Source organism: Saimiri boliviensis, chromosome 9, assembly GCF_048565385.1.
Source record: "Saimiri boliviensis isolate mSaiBol1 chromosome 9, mSaiBol1.pri, whole genome shotgun sequence".
Lineage (NCBI taxonomy): Eukaryota > Metazoa > Chordata > Mammalia > Primates > Cebidae > Saimiri > Saimiri boliviensis.
Genome location: NC_133457.1, coordinates 117,495,334 through 117,515,230, shown reverse-complemented (window position 1 = coordinate 117,515,230; position 19,897 = coordinate 117,495,334). Strand labels below are relative to the sequence as shown.

Here is a 19,897-nt window from a genome sequence, read left to right as displayed (position 1 = left end):
TGGAGAGGGACCGGAGGGAACGCGGCGCCAGCAGCATCTCACCTACCCTCCTTGACACCTCCTCCCCGCGGTTCCAGCGAGACCCTAGAAGTCAGACTTGCAGCTCAACAGGAGGACTCCCAGCTTTCCCTTTCCAAGAGGTCCCCAGTCCCCGGCCGCCCTCTTCCAGCCCCTACGGCCAGCGCCGGGAGGCACCAAGGCTCTGAGGCTGCCGCACGGTGCAGCGCCGAGCATCCTCGCCGAGGCCCTTTCCGCCCGCTCCATCACGCCAGCCGGCCCTCTTTGCCTCCCCTTCCCAGAATCGTTAAGCCCCCAGATCCCACCAGTCCCTCGTACCAACCTCGCCTCACCCCGTCCCCTCCCACGCCCCAGTGCCCCCCGCTGCCATGAGCTCCCCCATCAGAAAGAGCCGCTCGCTCGCCTCCTTCCTGCAGCGGCAGCGAAGTCCGAGGCAGCCCCCGAGACCCGTGACCTCCGCGGCGTGCACACCCCCTCGGCCACGAGAGGTGCCGGTCTGCCCGCTGACAGCTGGTGGCGAAACCCAGGACGCCGCCGCCCTGCCGGGCCCCACCAACTGGCCACTGCTGGGCAGCCTGCTGCAGATTCTCTGGAAAGGGGGGCTCAAGAAACAGCACGACACCCTGGTAAATACCTTTTCGCGCCGCCCCTGATTCCCTTTCTCCTCCCTGTTCCGCCCTCCCAGTGGCGCACCAAACCTTCCCCGAGGTGCGCGGCTCGGGCGCACGGTGCGCTTTGGCGTCTGGGGAGCCACGGTCCCCGGTCTCCGAGGAAGAAGGAGGCGGGAGGAGGGAGAAGCGCTTCTGGGACCGCGGAGGATGCGCGCTGACTCCTCGTGGTGCCGGGCCCGCTGCAGGCGGAGTACCACAAGAAGTACGGCAAGATTTTCCGCATGAAGCTGGGTTCCTTTGAGTCGGTGCACCTGGGCTCGCCGTGCCTGCTGGAAGCTCTGTACCGCACCGAGAGCGCGCACCCGCAGCGGCTGGAGATCAAACCATGGAAGGCCTATCGCGACTACCGCAAAGAAGGCTACGGGCTGCTGATTCTGTGAGTCCAAACCGAGGGACCTGGGCATGCGGCCGCGCCTGATGAACCTGACAGCCCCTGGAAATTGTGAAGAGGCAGGAGTTAGAGTTCCCTGGGGTTGGACTCTCCTTAGGCAGGGCGGATACCAAAGCCCCGCTTCGGGGCGACTGCAACCCTGAGCTCTTGTGTAGATTAGAGTCGATCCATTCAAAAGCCGTGCTGTGCACCGGACACCTGCGTTCCCTCTGGCAAGAGGGCAGGGCCACACCCTTCCATCAAAGAAACGCCAAAACACGGTTGTACAAACTGTGGTGTTCAGATCCCTGGGCAGGATGAGGTTGTGAAGTTAGCTTACCATGCAAGCATCTTATACAAACAAAATTAGCCCTTAAAACTCCCTGAAATGCCTTGCAAGCTCAAAAACCAGAATTTAACCTCTTTTGCTTTTTACAGTGACCTTTTCTGCAAAGGATTGGGGGTCATGCCTTATTTCTACTTGTAAAATTTGAATCAGGAGGGATGTCAAAGTTGTAGTTTAGGTAGATAAGTGCTACAATGCGATGTGATTCTTCTTTTTAGTTGTTAGCATTTAACAAATCGCAACCTTTATTTACGCCCCCCCCATCGTAATGCCTAATAGTTATATTTTCCAGGATATAATTACTGGAATTAAAAACCGTATTAATGCACGGTGCCTCACTCTGTGTGGTATGCTACGAGGCAGGTGCATACAACCGCATGATTGCAAGAGGTTTTTTACTACTCCAGTGAATCTCTGGCTGTATGTTATTTGGAGGTGACGGTAAAATTTTTATTCTGAGGTATTTTGTAAATATGAACCCCACACCAATGAGTTGAAAGAAGACAAGATTCTTCCCTCAAACATATCAGAGTTGCTGGTGATGGGATGCTCACATGCCCCCTTTCACTGCTAGGAATTAGCCTCTGGCCACCCACCTCCCACTCCCTGCAAAGACACCTCAAAATCCCTGAACCCAGATTATCTGGACTTCAATTTTCTGGTACAATCTTTGACTAGGAGGAAGGATGCCTTTTCATCCTATTGTCAAAAGATTGTCAAAATATGATCACTATTTTATCCCAAATACTCTAGTATTCATATTCTCTGGCTATTTCTCAGCATGATTCTCAGTGTTTATTTGATTGTATGGTTCTTGACGTTGCAGCTGGAGGTATTTCTGCATCTCCCTTCTTTGCTTTCCAATGTGCTCTAAATGTATTTCCGCTTCTCTCACAGGGAAGGTGAAGACTGGCAGCGGGTCCGGAGCGCCTTTCAAAAGAAGCTAATGAAACCAGTGGAAGTGATGAAGCTGGACGACAAAATCAACGAGGTTTGCAGGCTGCGGCCAGCTTTCCTGGGGCTCCTGGGGACATAGGGATATTAATAGAGCTTCAAGTCACAGCCACAAAGTACAGAGAAAAAAGAACGCAATTCAGATGATTTAAGGGCATCTCTTTCTCTCCATTCCTTCCTACAACCTCCTCCCCACCAATATTTCTCCCTCCTTCACACTCTGTCTTGTTTTGTTTTGTTTTGTTTTGTTTTTTCAGGCTGGAGTGCAGTGTTACAGTCTCAGCTCACTCAACCTCTGCCTCTCAGGTTGAAGCAATTCTCCTGCCTCAGCCTTCTGAGTAGTTGGGACTACAGGTACCCACCACCACACCCAGCTAATTTTTGTATTTTTAGTAGAGATGGGGTTCCACCATGTTGGTCAGGCTGGTCTCAAACTCCTGACCTCGTGATCTGCCTGCCTCTGCCTCCCAACGTACTGAGATTACTGGCGTGAGCCACCATGTCCAGCCCTTCAGCCTTTTTTAAAGTCATATCACAATGAGGGAGAAATGAGGAACAGAGACTTTGGTATTCTACAGCCTTGGATTTAAGCCCCAGCCTTCCACTCCCTGGCTATGAGAACTGGCGATATCACTCAACTTCCCTAAGCCTCAGTTTCCTCATCTACATAATGGGAGTAACGGTTCCCACCCCATGAGTTTGCTGTGAGAATTAAATGAGATAGCCTTGTAAAGTTCTTAAGTTGTGATACTTGAGCTGGGTTTTTCAGGAAGAGTGGGAATCTGAAAGCAAAGAAGGTGGAGGGAGGCGTGAAGGCAGAGAGCAGAGCCTTCTGAAAATAGGCGTGAAATGACATGGTGTGTTCAGAGAATCGGTCGTTTAGTATAGCTGATGTAAGGCTTTCTCTGAAATGATACTGGACAGATCTTAACAATATTTTTGAATTATACTAAAGCATTTGGACATTATCCCTTAGACAACATGGAGTCAAAGGGGGTTTTAAGCATATAGTAGTCTCTTTTTACCTCCGTTAACTTTGGATGTTTATTTTGAACTGGATGTGGCCCCAGATGGGATCATATAGGTGAAGGTTTGCAAACTCAGAAGCTTCCAGGGGCCACCTGGCTAATATAAAATAATAAGGCAGACCCAGTGAAAATTTTAGGAAACATGACAGTGAATGGCCCTCCTAGGAGGGACAGCAGCCCCAGTGCCAGCAAAGGGTGGCCACGTAGGAATGCAGACCTCGCGTCGCCAAGTTCTGTAATTGTTATTTACATTTTTAACTAGTAGTGGCAAATCCATACATTCATATGAAACCTCTTGTGTTTTTTTTTTTATGGTAACAAATTCAAAGTACTTTTACATGTACTATGTGGGCAAACTAAACATGCAAACTAAATCCACATGTGTGGACTTTATGATCAGACCAGCTCTTGGTAGGGTCCAGGATGGCAACTTATCAGCTCTTTGTCCACAAGTGAGCAACTTGGCCTCTTTAAGCCTCAGCTTTCTCATCTATTACATGGGAAATGACTAATGACAGTACCTACTACCTCATGGCGTTGCTGGGAGGATCAGCCAATACACTTTGTACAGTGTTGGGAACCACGTGGACCTCATTAAATGTGAGGCATTAGTAATTGAAAACTGGTTTATGAAACTGGCATCCAGAGGTCTTATGTGACTGTCCCAAGGTCATAGACTACTCAGGGAAGGAGCTGCGTCCAGAATTGGTAGATCTACTGGCTCCAAATTCAATATGCTTAACACAACCACCAACCAATAAAGAGACATTTGCTTGTACAGATGTGGAAGGGCATCTCAGGATAGCTGCCGATTCACAGTCCTTGAGAGGCTGGGCTAACAGGGACATTTGGCTAATTCCTTTGTGGTTTATTCCCCCATTCTGATTAGGGGAAAAAATGTTTTTCTTTTCTTAAATTGCCAGAATTATTTTTAGATTAAAAGCTGAAACGTAAGCTTCAGGGTGGCTTCAGGAAAAGCTCAGGAAATAACCCAGGACAAGGTCCTTAGGGGATAAGGTGGGTTCCCAGGGAGAGTATATAATTAGCATGACTTCAGGATGAATAACATGATGGCGGGTGAATATACCACATAGCAAGGCCTGAAGTTAGCTCAGTGAGCTTTGAACCTTTGTTTTCCTTCAACATCTTTAAAACGTGTCTCTTGTGGTTGTTTCCTTTGAAGGTCTTGGCTGATTTTATGGGCAGAATAGATGAGCTCTGTGATGAAAAAGGCCACATTGAAGACTTGTACGGTGAACTGAACAAATGGTCACTTGAAAGTGAGTTGCCACTACAGTCTTGCTCATTGATTTTGCAGGGGATTTTGAGAGTGAAGCATGGCTCTGCTGGCAACCCTTCTGTAATCATGCATTATTGCTGCCTAGGGAAAGGCCATAGCAGCCCTTCTCATGCTTCTTTTATGTGCTTTCGTTATGCCTTGAACTATGGATTGTTTATGAAGTCATACAACAAACATTTGTTGAACACTGGCTGTGTGTCTGGCACTGAGCTAGGTAGCAGGGGTACAATGAGGAACGAAACAGATAACCTCCCTGCCCTTGAGTAGCTTATATGCTAGACAAGATGATAGTCAACAAGTAAACACATTTTAAAACATACCCTTCCAAGGAGTAAAGGAAAAGAGAAAAGGAGTTAAGAGGCATGAAAGCCAGGTACGGTGGCTCATGCCTGTAGTCACAGGGCTTTGGGAGGCTGAGGTGGGCAGATGACTTGAGGCCAGCCCAGGAATCTGAGCCCAGCTTAGGGAACACAGCAAAACCTTGTCTCCACAAAAAATACAAAAATGAGCTGGGTGTGGTGGCACATGCCTATAGTCCCAGCTACTCGGGAGGCTGGGGTGGCAGGATTGCTTGACCCTGGGAAGTTGAAGCAGAAGTGAAGGTGTGATTGTGCCACTGCATTCCAGTCTGGGTGATGGACTGAGACCCCAGAGAGAGAGAAAGAGAGAGAGAGAGAGAGAGAGAGAGAGAGAGAGAGAGAGAGAGAAGGGAGGGAGGGAGGGAGGGAGGAGAGAGGAAAAAGGAGGAAGGGAGGGACAGAAGGAAGGAAGGGAGGGAGGGAGGGAGGGAGGAGACAGGAAGGAAGGAAGGAAGGAAGGAAAGAAAGAAAGAAAAAGAAAAAGAAAGCGAGCATGAAAGAGGTGCAAATCCTTTTTAGTTAAGGAGGCATTTGAGGTAAGTCCTAAAGAAAGGGAAAGAGCAAATCACAAGGGCTCCTGTAGAAGGCTGTTCCAGGCATTCCAGGCAGCAGAGACAGCAGGTGCAAATGCCGGGAGGTGGAAGCACGCGCGCAGTGTCTGAGGAACTGCAAGGTGCTGCTGTGAGTGGATCTCGATGAACAAGCTGGGACGAAGGGGAGGTGTGAAAGAAGATGAGGTCAGAAAGAAGGCAGGTATCTGATGGGTCCCGGCAAGACTTTGCCCCTCGTCTGATTCAGATGGGGCAAGCAAGGGAGCGAGGGCATGACCGCTTTCTTCAAGGATCACTCTGGAAAAGCTCACTGCCTGTGGGGGTGCAGGCAGGAGGGCAGTCAACCATGATGAGGCGGGAGAGCACCTGGCTGAGGACATTCAGGGCTGTGGGAGAGGGCTGCCTAAGCCAGACATGGGCAGGGGTCGCTTCACCGAGATGGGGCCTCTCAGCTCAGACCTGATGGTTCAGTAGGAGCTCACCAGGTGAAAAGGGAAGAAGGAGAGTGTCTGCAGAAGAAGTTCAGAATGAATGAAGCAAATCCTGTAAGACAGGGGTGTGGGAGGGGACAGAGGCTGGGAGAGGGCTGGCAGCCAGCTCATGGAGGGCTGCCTGGGAGGGAGTTTGCATTTGAGCCTGGAAGTAACCGGGAGCTGTGGGAGTGTTTTTAGCAGCAGTATGATATGGGCAGATTTGCTGGGAGGATCCCTGTGGCTGCTGATGGGAGGGATAGAAGGAAAACCTGAAACACTTCCATAAATTCAAGGTCAGAATCACTGCCATAAATAGATTAATATAAAAATAAGTAACTTTCTTTTTATTAATTATTTGAGACAGAGTCTCACTCTGACCCCAGGCTGGAGTGCAGTGACATGATCTCGGCTTACTGTAATCTCCACCTCCTGGGTTCACGCGATTCTCCTGCCTCAGCCTCCAGAGCAGCTGGGACTACAGGCACATGTTACCATGCCTGGCTAATGTTATTTTATTTTATTTTTCTTAAAGACAGGGTTCTGTCATATTGCCCAGCCTGTTCTCAAACTCCTGGGCTCAAGCAATCTGCCTGCCCCAGCCTCCTAAAGAGCTAAGATTACAGGTGTGAGCCACCATCCTCCACCCTGTGTCCTCTTTAAAAAAAAAAAAAAAAAAAAGTTTACAGGAGATAATTTTTAGGACAATGGGGAACATTTTAAAATGGGACACAGTAGATTTTTTTTGAAATGGCCGCTAATGTTCTTAAAGATGTTAATGACACTGTTTATGTAGGAGAATGCTTTATTCTTGGGACATTACTGCTAAAGTATCTAATGGTGAAGTGTCCTGAGAGCTCAAAATTATTTCCAAATGGTTCGGCACACACAGTCACATATACACTTGTATGCACACACACACACAAAGGGAAGGAAATGGCCGCAAAATGTTGATGAGTTCAGAGGATACAGGTTGTCACGTTACCACTCCCTCAGGTTTTCTGTAGATACAAAGTTTTGAAACGAAGAGTTGAGAATTTTATTTTTAAAAGGTTTCTTCTAAATAAAATGATGAAATGGAAGAAAAAAACCCATATGAAGTGCTAGCCCAGTACCTGGCATGTAATAGGTGTTTGGAACATAATTATTCCCTTCCCTTTTCCTCTGGTGAATGGCTTCTAAACGATTATGTCCGGCAATAGAATCCAGTAAGTGACTCTAAAAACCCAGCTGAGTTTCAGGCATAGCGCAGGCCTGACCCAGCAGGGCCCTTGCTAGGGTCCCTGGATCTCTCCTATGTGACTGCTATGACTCAGCACAGTGGACCTCTGAGCAGGACGTTCTAAGGTGATGAGTCATTGGACCTGGAGATCTTTTCCAGAAAAAGGGGAGAGTGATTGTGCCCCCTTTCTCTCAGACCCTTTGCTTTTTCTTGGTATTCTTGGACTATTGCCTTTTCTCAGAAAATCCCGCGCTTTTAAGAGGCATAGAACTGTCTTTAACCGTCAGCTAAACACAGACTCCAGCATTGCTGTGACTGTGTAAAGTGATGATTATTTTAAATAACAGGTATCTGCCTCGTGTTGTATGAGAAGAGATTTGGGCTTCTCCAGAAGAATACGGGGGATGAAGCTGTGAACTTCATCATGGCCATCAAAACAGTAAGCAGCCTCTTTAGGAGAGCAGTTTTCTTGACTGATGTTTTACAGATTTATTTTTACAGAACTTCAGTGTTTCCCAAAAAATGGCATACACACATATTTTATTTCAATAGTTAAGTGTTCATTTTATGTGCATTATCTATGTTCGTGTATTTATGTACATATATGCAGCTGTCTCCAACCTTTCTGGCACCAGGGACCAGTCTTATGGAAGACAATTTTTTTATGGATTAATGTAGAATCAGTGGAAGCCCTAGCTAGTTTTCTTGCAATGAGAAGGTCCCATCTGGGGGTGAGGGGAGACAGTGACAGATCATCAGGCATTAGATTCTCATAAGAAGAATCTACCTAGATCCCTTGCATGGGCAGCCACAACAGGGTTTGCACTCCTGCAACAATCTAACACAGCCATTGAGCTGGCAGGAGGCAGAGCTCAGGTGGTAACCCTTGCTGGCCCACTGATCACCTCCTGCTGCATGGCCCAATTCCTAGCAGGCCGCTGGCCAGTACTGGTTCATGGCCTGGGGGTTGGAAAGCCCTGCGTATATGCGCGTAACATAAAGAAACACATTAAGTCCATTATTTCTTTGTTAAGGCATGGTTAAAATCACTATTTTAATTAAAAATCAGTTGATTAAAAATACATTTTAAAAAGAGCCCGAAATTTTTCAGATTTTACCTTTTTGAATAGTTTGAGTGATGTGTAGATAGGATAAACGCTGTGAAATTGGTTTGAAAATCACTGAGGTTTGGAAATTATTAGAAATTGAAGTGAGTATGAAAGTTATAGTTTTCCCTCTTTTTTTTTTTTTACAATTAGGTGATAAGATTACAATTTTAATCCAACACAACCAGTGGGAAATCATCCCCCATATTACTTTCCATATTGAAAGGAGGTGGCAACGGGGTATGGACATTGCTTCCAGGACCACTGCAGAGAGAGCCAGGGGCGTCCCTGTAATTCCAGCCTTTCAAAAAGTGCAGGGTGCTGTGGTTTAGAACGCCCCTCTTCCCGAATGTAAGTTGTCTCTGGGAGACGGAGAATCCAGAATAAAAAAGGGTTTGCATTTCTCTCAGATGATGAGCACGTTTGGGAGAATGATGGTCACTCCAGTCGAGCTGCACAAGAGCCTCAACACCAAGGTCTGGCAGGACCACACACTGGCCTGGGACACCATTTTCAAATCAGGTAAAGGGCCGCCCTTCACATCCAGCCAGAAGCAGCCCAGCACCCCTGTGTCTGCAGCTGCAGAGAGAAGGTCTGGAGGGACTTCCTGGACCTCATCACCCCGTTTAGGTTTTGCAAACACATGTGTTTTGGGGATTGCCTTTGCATACATAGATTCTAAGTAACACGCTTTCTGTAGTCTTCTTTGGGAATTAAGAGTGGTTAAAAGTAAAATCTGGCCAGACGCAGTGGCTCGCTGCTGTCACCTCAACACGTTGGGAAGCCGAGGCGAGCGGATCACCTGAGACCAGGAGTTTGAGATCAGCCTGGCCAACTTGGTGAAACCCAGTCTCTACTCAAAATACAACAATTAGCTGGGCGTGGTGGCAGGCGCCTGTAATCCTAACTACTCAGGAGGCTGAGACAGGAGAATTGCTTGAACCTGGGAGGTGGAGGTTGCAGTGAGCCAAGACTGCGACACTGCACTCCAACTTGGGACACAGAGTAAGACACTGTCTTTAAAAAAAAAAAAAAAGTAAAATCTATGGAGTCAGGGATCAGCTGGGTTCGAGTCGCTCTCTATCACTGGTTGTTGGGGTGGCCTGGCCAAATGTGCTATCACCTTTTCATCCTCAGTTACCTTGTCTATAAAATGGACTAATAATAACTAATAATAAAAAGAAGAGCACCTACCTCAATGTAACTGTTTCTGGGTCTAGTACAGATTATACAGTATCTCATTGGCCAGAGCTATTTCTGCTACATGATGAAGAAGATTCGATGCTAGGCATTATTCACTCATACATTATTTAATCCTCACAACATGCCTGTAAGGTAGGTCCTTTTATTAGCCCTGAGAGAGGTACCCGAGACACAGAGAAGTTAGCAAACGTTCCCAAGATTGCATGCTAGGTGATGGCAAAGCTAAGGTTTGAAGCCAGACGGAGGGGTTCCAGGACTCGAACTCTGACTGCTGTGCCATATCTGAACACCATTATTATTACCATTTTCATTATTCTTATGAGCCTGGTGGTTGTTAGCTTCCAGGCGAGGGAAGGCAGGGTATGGTGGCGCATGCCTGTGATCCCAGCTACTTGGGAGGCTGGGGCAGAAGAATCACTTAAACCCGGGAGGCAGAGGTTGCAGTGAGCCGAGATCGTGCCACTGCACTCCAGCGTGGCAACAGAGCCAGACTCCATCTCAAAATAAAATAAAAATTAGGGAGATACACGCCTAGATTTTGCATTATAAAGATTAGAAATTTTTACCATTGTCAAGATACATGGGCACCGTCCTTGTGTGTATGCAGGTGGGGTGTGTGTGCTTAGTAATATCTGGGTCCAAGTCGGATTCTGAAAATGAACCTTAATCCTACCTTCTTTTATGCTTATTTCTCCCAAGAGCTAAACTGTTACTACTCAAAAGTATGACCTGCAGCCCAATGGCATCAGCCTCGCCTAGGAGCTTGTTAGAAATGCAGAGTTCCAGGCCCACCTGAGGCCTGATTCAGATTCTGCATTTTGGGAAGATGCCCAGGTTATTCCTATACACATTAAAGTATAAGACGTCTTGCTCATGTGGGTATTGAAACATCCTTGCCGGCTTAACAAGAAGCCAATAATTAGTGTGTGTCACAAATCGTCAGTGTTCCTGAAAAGACTATTTAGATATTGTCAGAAGGATTTGGGGCTGAAGTTTTCTTCTGTGATTTTCCTCATCCTAATTTTCAACTGACTTCCTCTCTTTCTTCTCTGCTCTACTAGTCAAATCTTGTATCGACAACCAGTTAGAGAAGTATTCTCAGCAGCCTAGTGCAGATCTCCTTTGTGACATTTATCACCAGAATCAGCTTTCGAAGAAAGAATTGTATGCTGCTGTCACAGAGCTCCAGCTGGCTGCGGTGGAAACGGTAAGGGTGGGCTGGATTTGAACAGTCTGTACAATTTTTAGATGACAAATTTTAAATAGTAATTCACCTCATTCATTTCACCGGGATTCACTGAGCACCAACTTCACAGAAACGAAACTCTCATACTAGATGCCGCTGTGCCTCAATGCACAGCCTTTTGTCCTTAAACCTAGTGTAGGAGGAGACTTCACATGCCCCAGTGACAAACATCCAGAGTCAGATGTAATCAGTGCCGTGATGTACATGCAAACTGCTATGGGAATTCAGGAGCAGCAAAGTTCCATGCCCTGGCAAGATACCAAATGCAGATTTTTCAAAACTCGATGTATTTTGTTCAGTTGCACACATTATCCCAAAGTGCCTAACTTTGGCTGTTACTGTAAAAAGAAAATGGCATACTCTCTTTCAAGCCAATAATATTTTTATCTGCTTAGAATTGTAAAGAAAGTCTCAAAGAGTCTGGGACAAGTGGGTTTTAACTGAAGGGAAACAGCGCATTTTAAAAACCCAAGTTCTGTCTCTGATATGGCCAATACTCCGTAGGAGATAGTAGATAGTGGATACTAAGCGCAGACCAACCCCAAACAAATCCTTCCCTAGGCATTCAGGTAGGTTTAATTGACTTAGATACTTCTTCCAGCTATGATGGAAGTGATCCACGTGAATACTCCTCCTAAGTCAAGATTTCATGCACCTTAAAGTCTCTAAGCAAAATGTAAAGCAGTCATTTATTTTCCATGCGTTTCCCCTTCTGTGCTGTTTCTCACCTGAAGAAAAGGGAGGGTTTTCTCTATCAGAACGTAGCGAGTTTCTCATTCCTCCTCATGCTCCAGGAAGTGGTTGAAAGTAGAAATCCATCCTCGCTCACTTTCCTATTGAATTACTTACCCTGGGAGGTTCCTTACAGTGTCGAAAGTAAAGTGTACCCGTTATTCTTTCATTTTTTTTCAACTGGAATTCACCTCCCTGAGGGCTGAGGGCAAGGCTTAGGGTTGTCCACTGCTGTGTTTCCAGGACATAGAACAGTACTTGGCATATAGCAGTGGCTAATAGATTCTTGTTGAATAAATGAAGGAATTCAGGAACTATTGAGCACCTACTGTATGCCTGGGACTGTTCCAGGTTCTTGAGAGACCACCATGAATCAGAGACAAGGGTTTCCACTCTCACGGAACTTGTATGCAGGTGGGGAAGACAGACAGTAGACATGTGAACAAACAAATGTGGTCACTTTAGACAGTGGTATGGATTGTGGAGGACACCATCAGGGTGGCATAATAGAAAGAGATGGAGATGATTGGAGGAGACCCCTCTCTGAGAAAGCAGTATGTACTGGAGCCGACTCTGGAATAATGAGAAGGAGCCAGCCATGGAAGGACCTGGTGGGAGAGTACTGCAGGTAGAGAAAACGGCCCATGCAAAGGCCCTGGGGCAGAAAGAGGGATGGAGCTAGAGAACAGGCATATGTGGTAAGAGCTGAGACTGAAGAAGTAGATGGGCCTTGTGAGCCTGGGTAAGGCATTAGGATTTGATTGCACCTGTGATGGGAAGCTCTTGCAGGGTTTTAAGCAAGGGAATCACCTAATCATTTATGTTTTTAAAAGTGGGCTCTGGCTGGTGGGTAAAGAATGGACTTAGCAGAGAGAATAGATAACAGCAGACCAGTTCATGAGCTCGGTCTGTTCCACGGAGGTCAATCGAGGATAGTGTGTGCCTCTGAGGTTTCCCAGGCCACTTCCCCTGGAATCGGCTGCTCTAGCTCAGCCCCTGCAGCTTTCCGTACAGGCTCGGACTGTCTTACATGGCTTTGGTAAAAGTGACAGTGATCTGCCTTTTGGAAACTCTGTTTGGTACTTGCGGTGAGGGACTCACTGATATGGTTAAATCCGTTTCTTTTTTGGTCCTGGCTATTCTGAAAGTCGCATTTGGAAAATCAGACCCGTTTGCAAGTGTATCTAATTTGATGGCTACACCCTCTTCCTGTTTTGTAAATTAGACTCTTGTAATAATGCAGTCTACAGTTTATTTGCAGCCGAGGCTGCCAGTTCGCTGACATGAAGAAGGCTGCCTGGGAGGCATCTTCTTCCAAAAATAATAAATAACCATCATCTCTGAATGGTCTTGCACTTTGCTCCTCTGTGAGTGGCACATGGCACTTAGCAACAGCGCCTTCATGTCTGTGAGTAAGGACACAATGATCATTTTTAGGTCATATTTGGCTTAAATTAGCAAAGAAAGGCCTAAAAAATAAATTATATGACTATTAGTGGTGAATATCATTAGGCCTAAAGCTACACTGGCTGTTTCCACCAATATGTTTTCTCTAAATGCCTTTGGAGAGAAAATAAAAGATGCCACTTCAAGGGGCGTGGGCCTTTGTCAGAAACTGCAGCTGCTTCCTTGAAGTACTCAGCTCAATGCTCCAATTTCTTATTTTGGCGTTGGCACCCTCGCATGAGGGCTCTTTACATGTGGCTGAAACCCTGAGCACAGATAGTGCCTTTTTATTTTGGTGGTAACTTTTTAGGGTACGGCCAAAAACTTTTAAACTCCAGAAATGCCATTTCTTGTCCATTTGCACTATACCATTTTCTTCAGGGCTCTCATTAGCAACAGCCTGAGGATCACCATCCCGCTCTGTTTACTCTGTTTTTACATTAATGTTTTTTATCTCAAGCAATTTTTAATTAAATTTTTATTTTAAAATCATCGTAGATTCACATTCAGTTCTCAGAAAAAAATAGAGAGGGATCCCTTGTATCCATTTCCCAGTTTTCCCTCATGGTAACGTCCTGTCTAACAAGAAAACATTATCACAACCCTAAAATTGGCATTGATTTAACCCACTAATATTCTCATTTCACCAGTTTTACATGTACTCATTTGGGTTCAAGCAAGTATTGTGTTAAACTGTATGTTAGGCCGGGTGTGGTGGCTCAGGCCTATAAACCCAGCACTTTGGGAGGCCAAGGCAGGTGGATCACCTAAGGTCAGGAGTTCAAGACCAGCCTGGCCAACATGGCGAAACCCGGTCTCTACTAAAAAATACAAATATTAGCCAAGTGTGGTGATGGGTGCCTGTAATCCCAGCTACTCAGGATGCTGAGGCAAGAGACTTGCTTGAACCCAGGAGGCAGAGGTTGCAGTGAGCCAAGATGGCACCACTGCACTCCAGCCTGGGCACCAGAGCGAGACTCCATCTCAAACAAACAACCAAACAAAACTGTATTTTAAATGTTCTAAAGCAGCTGATTAAAAGATTATACTTTTATTTCCTCAGTAAATAATTTAAAATATATCCTTAATTGATATGTTCTATAAAATAAACCTGCTTTTTCATATATTGGATTTATCTAAAGGCAAAGCAATGGGATGCATGAAAAAAGCTTCACTAATAATAGATTTGTAGAACAAGGTAGTAGGCATCATCGCATCGCCCTTTCTTCAGCTAATAGTGGCGTAACGCAGTTATTTACAAAAACTCAAGTTTATGTCCATTCGCCTTGCAGACAGCAAACAGCCTAATGTGGATTCTCTACAATTTATCCCGTAATCCCCAAGTGCAACAAAAGCTTCTTAAAGAAATTCAAAGAGTATTACCTGAGAATCAGGTGCCACGGGCAGAAGCTCTGAGGAATATGCCGTATTTAAAAGCCTGTCTCAAAGAATCTATGAGGTAAGAGCATCTCTGAGCCAATATGAATGTGTTAGTACGCTGTTGTTTAAATGCGACTCGTGGGCAGCTTCCTGTAGCTAATTAGAAACATTTATCACACTGCAAAAAGTCTTTGGAGCCATATTTCTTTTCTGGCACTCATTTTCTAAATCATTTGGGCAAATTCTATTAGATCTTGGAAAGTTGGTGCCCTCTCCCTTAATTCAGTAATCCTGCTACTCTAATGAATGCTGTAAGCACTAATTAATTGGGGCATGATTGATGGCTATGAGATGAAAGCTCACAAAAGAGCCATATTATTATATAATAGGACCTAGAGACAGCTTTGTTTTTGAGCCTCTGGTATGAAACATTTTTTGGAATATTTTTCTTAGGCCCTTTTGGGAAAACACAACTCACAACATGTTAGGATTAGAAGGAAACTGTCAACTTTGGGAAGAGTAGAGAGGAGAAACTTTGAACAAACATCAGGCTACGAGGGCCAGCATAGAAACATACACATTGAAGTCTGGAGTGACGTATGAAGAAAACCAACGTTAACAGCTACTAAACAGCCTTGCACTGGGTTTTAACTAACTCAGTAAGATGAGAGGAACAAGAGATGTGAATCTTGGGAAGAAGGAGACAACTTCTTTAGGAAGAGCTGTGGTCATGTTGCCTTTTCGAGTATGCACTTGGGCAGCACCTAATCCCATCTGCATTCCCACTGACACTTCAGTGCTCACCTTTACATCTCTGATTTTATCTTCTCAGGCTTACCCCGACTGTACCATTTACAACTCGGACTCTTGACAAGGCAACAGTTCTGGGCGAATATGCTTTACCCAAAGGAGTAAGTAGAATGTGTATATTCTACACCTTACAAAACCTCGAAAGATACACTTTGCAAATACTCATCAGCTCCCCCTAGACTTTGTACTGGAAAACATTCATTTTTGGAAACACAGAGATGGTAGTGAATAGTTGACATATTGCATAGTATAGAATTAGAATTAATGGCTACGGAGACAGAGAGCTAGCTTCAGTTTTACCTTTGCCTGGCTTATCTTGAGTGAGTTATGCAATCTCTGTGAACCTCGACTTCTTTATCTGTAAAATGAGTTTAATAACAATCTACCACACGGGGTCGTTGTGGGTGTGATCTACAATTTTAAAGCCCTTTACCTATTTATTGCCTGGTGCATTTTAAGCCCTCTGTGCATGTTGCCAATTGTCATTATCATAAATTTGTCGATTTGGCTTTTCATTTGTAAGGTGACAACTTTTGTAAACTTTGCCCTTTCAAAGGTCTCTTCTGGTTATTTTAAATGCTATGTGTGTCTGTATGTTTTTAAGACAGTGCTGATGCTGAATACCCAGGTGTTGGGATCCAGTGAAGACAATTTTGAAGATTCAAGTCAGTTTAGACCCGAACGTTGGCTTCAGGAGAAGGAAAAAATCAGTCCTTTTGCTCATCTCCCATTTGGCATTGGAAAAAGAATGTGCGTTGGTCGCCGATTAGCTGAGCTTCAACTGCACCTGGCTCTTTGTTGGGTAAAACCTTGACCCGTTTCTGCAATTATGTTCTGTGCTATTTCGTAAGGCAGAAGACGAGAGGGATGATTCTGTTTTTGTGTGCATGTGCGTTACAGATTGTCCGCAAATACGACATCCTGGCCACAGACAACGAGCCTGTTGAGATGCTCCACTTAGGCACGCTGGTGCCCAGCCGGGAGCTCCCCATCGTGTTCTGCCAGCGATAAGATGCCCCAGGTGAGCATCCAGGGGGTCCATTATCCTCTGCAAGCTACTGACAATGACGAGGGACGAGCCATGCTCAGAAGTCAGCCAGACTGGGCTTTGAATCCCTGCTCACTTCTAACTTGCTGAGTGACCTTGAGAAGTTCCCTAATCTCTCTGCTTTCTTTTTTTATTTGTAAAATGAGGACCCAAAGAGAGCGTATCACAAAAAAATAATATGAACCCCAAATACCTATCCCTGAGCCTGGCGTCAATTAAATGTTTAGTAAATGCTAACAGCTGTTCATGTTTTTTGCATGCAAATAGCAAACGTTGGCAAACTTTTTCTGTAAAGGGCCAATTGGTGAATATTTTAGGTTTTGTGGACCGTACCGTCTTTGTCACATCCTCTTATTACTACCTCGGAGCATGAAAGGGGCCACAGATAATCTGTAATTAATGAGTGGGCTGATGTCCTAGTTTTCTATTGCTGCCACAGCAAATTACTAAAACTTAGTGAGTTAAACAGCACACATCTATTCTCTTACAGTTCTATAGATCAGAAGTCTGACAGGGCTCCTCCGGGCTAAAATTATAGTGTTGGCAGGGCTCTGTCTGGAGGCTCTAGAGGAGAATCTGTTCCCTTGCTAGTTTGGGTTGTTGGCAGAATTTAGTTCTTCATAGTTACAGGACTGTAGTCTTCATTTTATTGCTGCTGTCAGCTGAAGGCTATACTCAACTTTTAGAGATTTCCCATATTCCTTGGCTCGTGAAAACTTTCCCATCTCAAAGCCAGTAACAATGGTCAGTTGAGTCCCTCTCACACTTTGAGTCTCTCTTTCTTCTTACGTTGCTTCTGTCTGACACTATCCAGGATCATGTCTCCCGTCTCAAAGTTCATAATTTTAATTGCATCTGCAAAAGTCAGTTTTTCACATAAGGTAGCATATTCATGTGTTCCAGGGATTAGGGCATTGACATTTTAGGAGGACCGTTATTCTGCCTACAAAAACTGTTCTGATAAACTTTATTAAAAACAAGCAGTGGGATGTATTTAGCACTAGGGTCTAGGTTTGTGTTATGGCAGGACATGTAATGTAAATGTATATATTTGTCAGCCTGCATTGAATATGTATTTTTTCTGCTGTCTGCCATTCAATACTTTTTCTGACAATAGAGGAGTTATGTTCCCTCTAAGACTTTTGCCATATCCATATACCAACCAGCTGCTATTTATTTCAATACCACTGAGTTATTTCCTTTAAATTAACATAAGCCTAATTGTATACATTAGCCTTGTCCTGAGCAATAATTTCCTTAATGAAATTAAGAATAAGTCTAGTAATAGTCTCCTTATATGCATTAAAATGAATTCAAAAGTGATCAAAAGTTTAAGAAAGCTCCAATAATCATTTTATGTGGAAATATGACATTTGTAACATATGGCTTTATAGAGTGACATGTCCGTGTTTAAAACCAGATTCTATCATTTTTGTTCTTTGATCAGCATCTCCTAGGATTTTCCTAGAAGAAATTGCTCTTTGTCAATGGCAAGTTAAGGAACATTTGCTGATTGGTGGATTATTTAGAGAAACTTACAATTACAGATGAAATTTCTGAACAAGGCCCAAATGAATATATTATTACTCCTCCGCAGAGTGTCTGATGCTAATTTGAAATGTGTCAAATTCTGAGCATCCCAACCAACAGAACTGAATCAAGTAGAATAAGGAAAGTAGCCTCACTTGTGAGAACCCCAGTCTTCAGCAAAGACACAGCATGTGGACCACAGCAAGCCACACCTGTGGCAAGAGCCCAGGGCAATTTTAGTTTTAGCATATTTTTTTGGCTGATAATTTGTCTTCTTTAAGTATACTTCTTTGATATATAATTAGGGTGCACCTTTTTTTTCAGATTTTTTTTTTTAACGAAGACCAAAGCAGCCATTTTGACATTTCTGCAGGAATGGTGCTTACGGCTTCTACATTACGGGAAAGCGAACTTCAAACACCCACAGCATACAACAGCTTACAAAGAACAGTTAAGCCCAGGTGTTGACACGTTTTCTTCTGCAAAATTGTTCCAGAAGCTGTACTGTCTTTCTAGATGGTGGTATTTGCTAAGATCACATCCAACTCAGGGAAGCAGACTGAGGGCTGAGATCCAAGGCATTCTACAGGGTTCACTGCTGGTTTACCCTTCACAGCACCATCTTCAGGTGCTTACAATGACCTGGGAGCCTGTTCTCTCTTGCATCTTCCATGACATGAAAGGGAGGCTGGCACCTGTCAGTCACATAGAGTTACTAACCGTTTCAGCCCCTGCCTACCACATTCACTGTTGGAATCTTTAATAAGTTTACATTTGACAGTGAAAGATGTACAACAGCTCAATTTTCTGGGGCTGGGAGTAACACTGACAATCCATTTACTGTAGCTCTATTTAATGTACTACTTAGGGAAATACCCGCTTGATAATGTAAGCCAAGCTAAATGATGGTTAAAGTTACCAGGCCTCCCATGAAGTTATATTCTTCCTGCATTGCAATAAAAATATTATTGGGAAATTAGAGGACACCTCTATTTTTAAAAGGACTTTAATGAAGTCAAACATCTTGTAAGACGAGTGACTTACTGTGGCATTACTTTGTTAAAGGACCTTAAAATTATTTTCTTAATGTAGTTCCTTTATGACATTGAAGTATGGATGAAGCAATAGTTGTCAAATTGAGTTTGTGCATATGAAGCACAGACATGCGCGTGTGTGTATCTGTGTATCTGGGTGTGCCTGTGTGTATGTGTGTTCTACTAGCAATTTGCCTCAGTCATTTTTTTTTAACATTTGCAGTACTTGATTTAGGATCTGTGGTGCAGAGCAATGTTTCAAAGTTTAGTCACAGCTTAAAAATATTCAGTGTGATTTTAATATTATAAAACGAGTTCCCATGCCTTAATTTTTCTGTCTATTCAATGGGACAATTGTAAAGCATGCAAAAGCTAGAGATTTGTTATATATTTGTTTTGTAATTTGAACTCCTAGGAAAAATATGATTTCAAAAATGTAAAATGCATAGAAATGCATGCAATATTTATGACTTAAAAATTGGGTTTACAGATGGTTTATTTGTGCATATTTTTACTACTGCTTTTCCTAAATGTATACTATATATAATTCTGTATATTTGATAAAGATTCCCCTTCCTAGGTTATATTTTTAGACTATTTCAGAAATATACACTTATGTCTTTATATTTTAATAAATATGTACATATCTAGGTATATGCTTTCTCTCTGCTGTGAAATTTTTAGAATTATAGATTTACATGTCTTGTCAGATTTCATCTGTATACCTTCAAATTCTCTGAAAGAATAAAAGTTTTTAAAACATTTGAGAGACTTCCCCTCTTTATTGCTTTTGTTACAATAAAATAAAAACAAATTCAAACTTCATGTTACTAGTAAATTTTCTCATGTGGTCTACAAGCCCTATATTACAAAGTCTACCCTTAGATAAATCTAGACTTTAATAGCAGTTTTACTGCAAGATTATTCTTAGAATTGCAAAATAACTTTCCATGTTTTTGCTGCTTAAATATTTCTCAAGTCTAGTTACTTCTATCTCTACCCCCCTTGTAATCACACTGGTTGTGGCCACTAATATCTCTCGCCCGGACCCACTGCAGGAGCTCCCAGCCTCT

At 44.0% G+C, this 19,897-nt stretch overlaps 1 protein-coding gene across 1 annotated transcript; it reads left to right on the top strand.

Annotated features, from left to right (window-relative positions):
- CYP24A1 (cytochrome P450 family 24 subfamily A member 1) lies at positions 1–19,426 on the top strand. Its single transcript, XM_074406679.1, has 11 exons — positions 1–644; positions 875–1,065; positions 2,303–2,396; positions 4,571–4,667; positions 7,637–7,728; positions 8,806–8,917; positions 10,660–10,805; positions 14,315–14,481; positions 15,235–15,313; positions 15,817–16,014; positions 16,113–19,426. Exons 1-11 carry the CDS (start codon positions 387–389, stop codon positions 16,221–16,223), a joined length of 1,545 nt encoding a protein of 514 aa, XP_074262780.1. The 5' UTR covers positions 1–386; the 3' UTR covers positions 16,224–19,426.
- Positions 19,427–19,897: the final 471 nt, after the last annotated feature.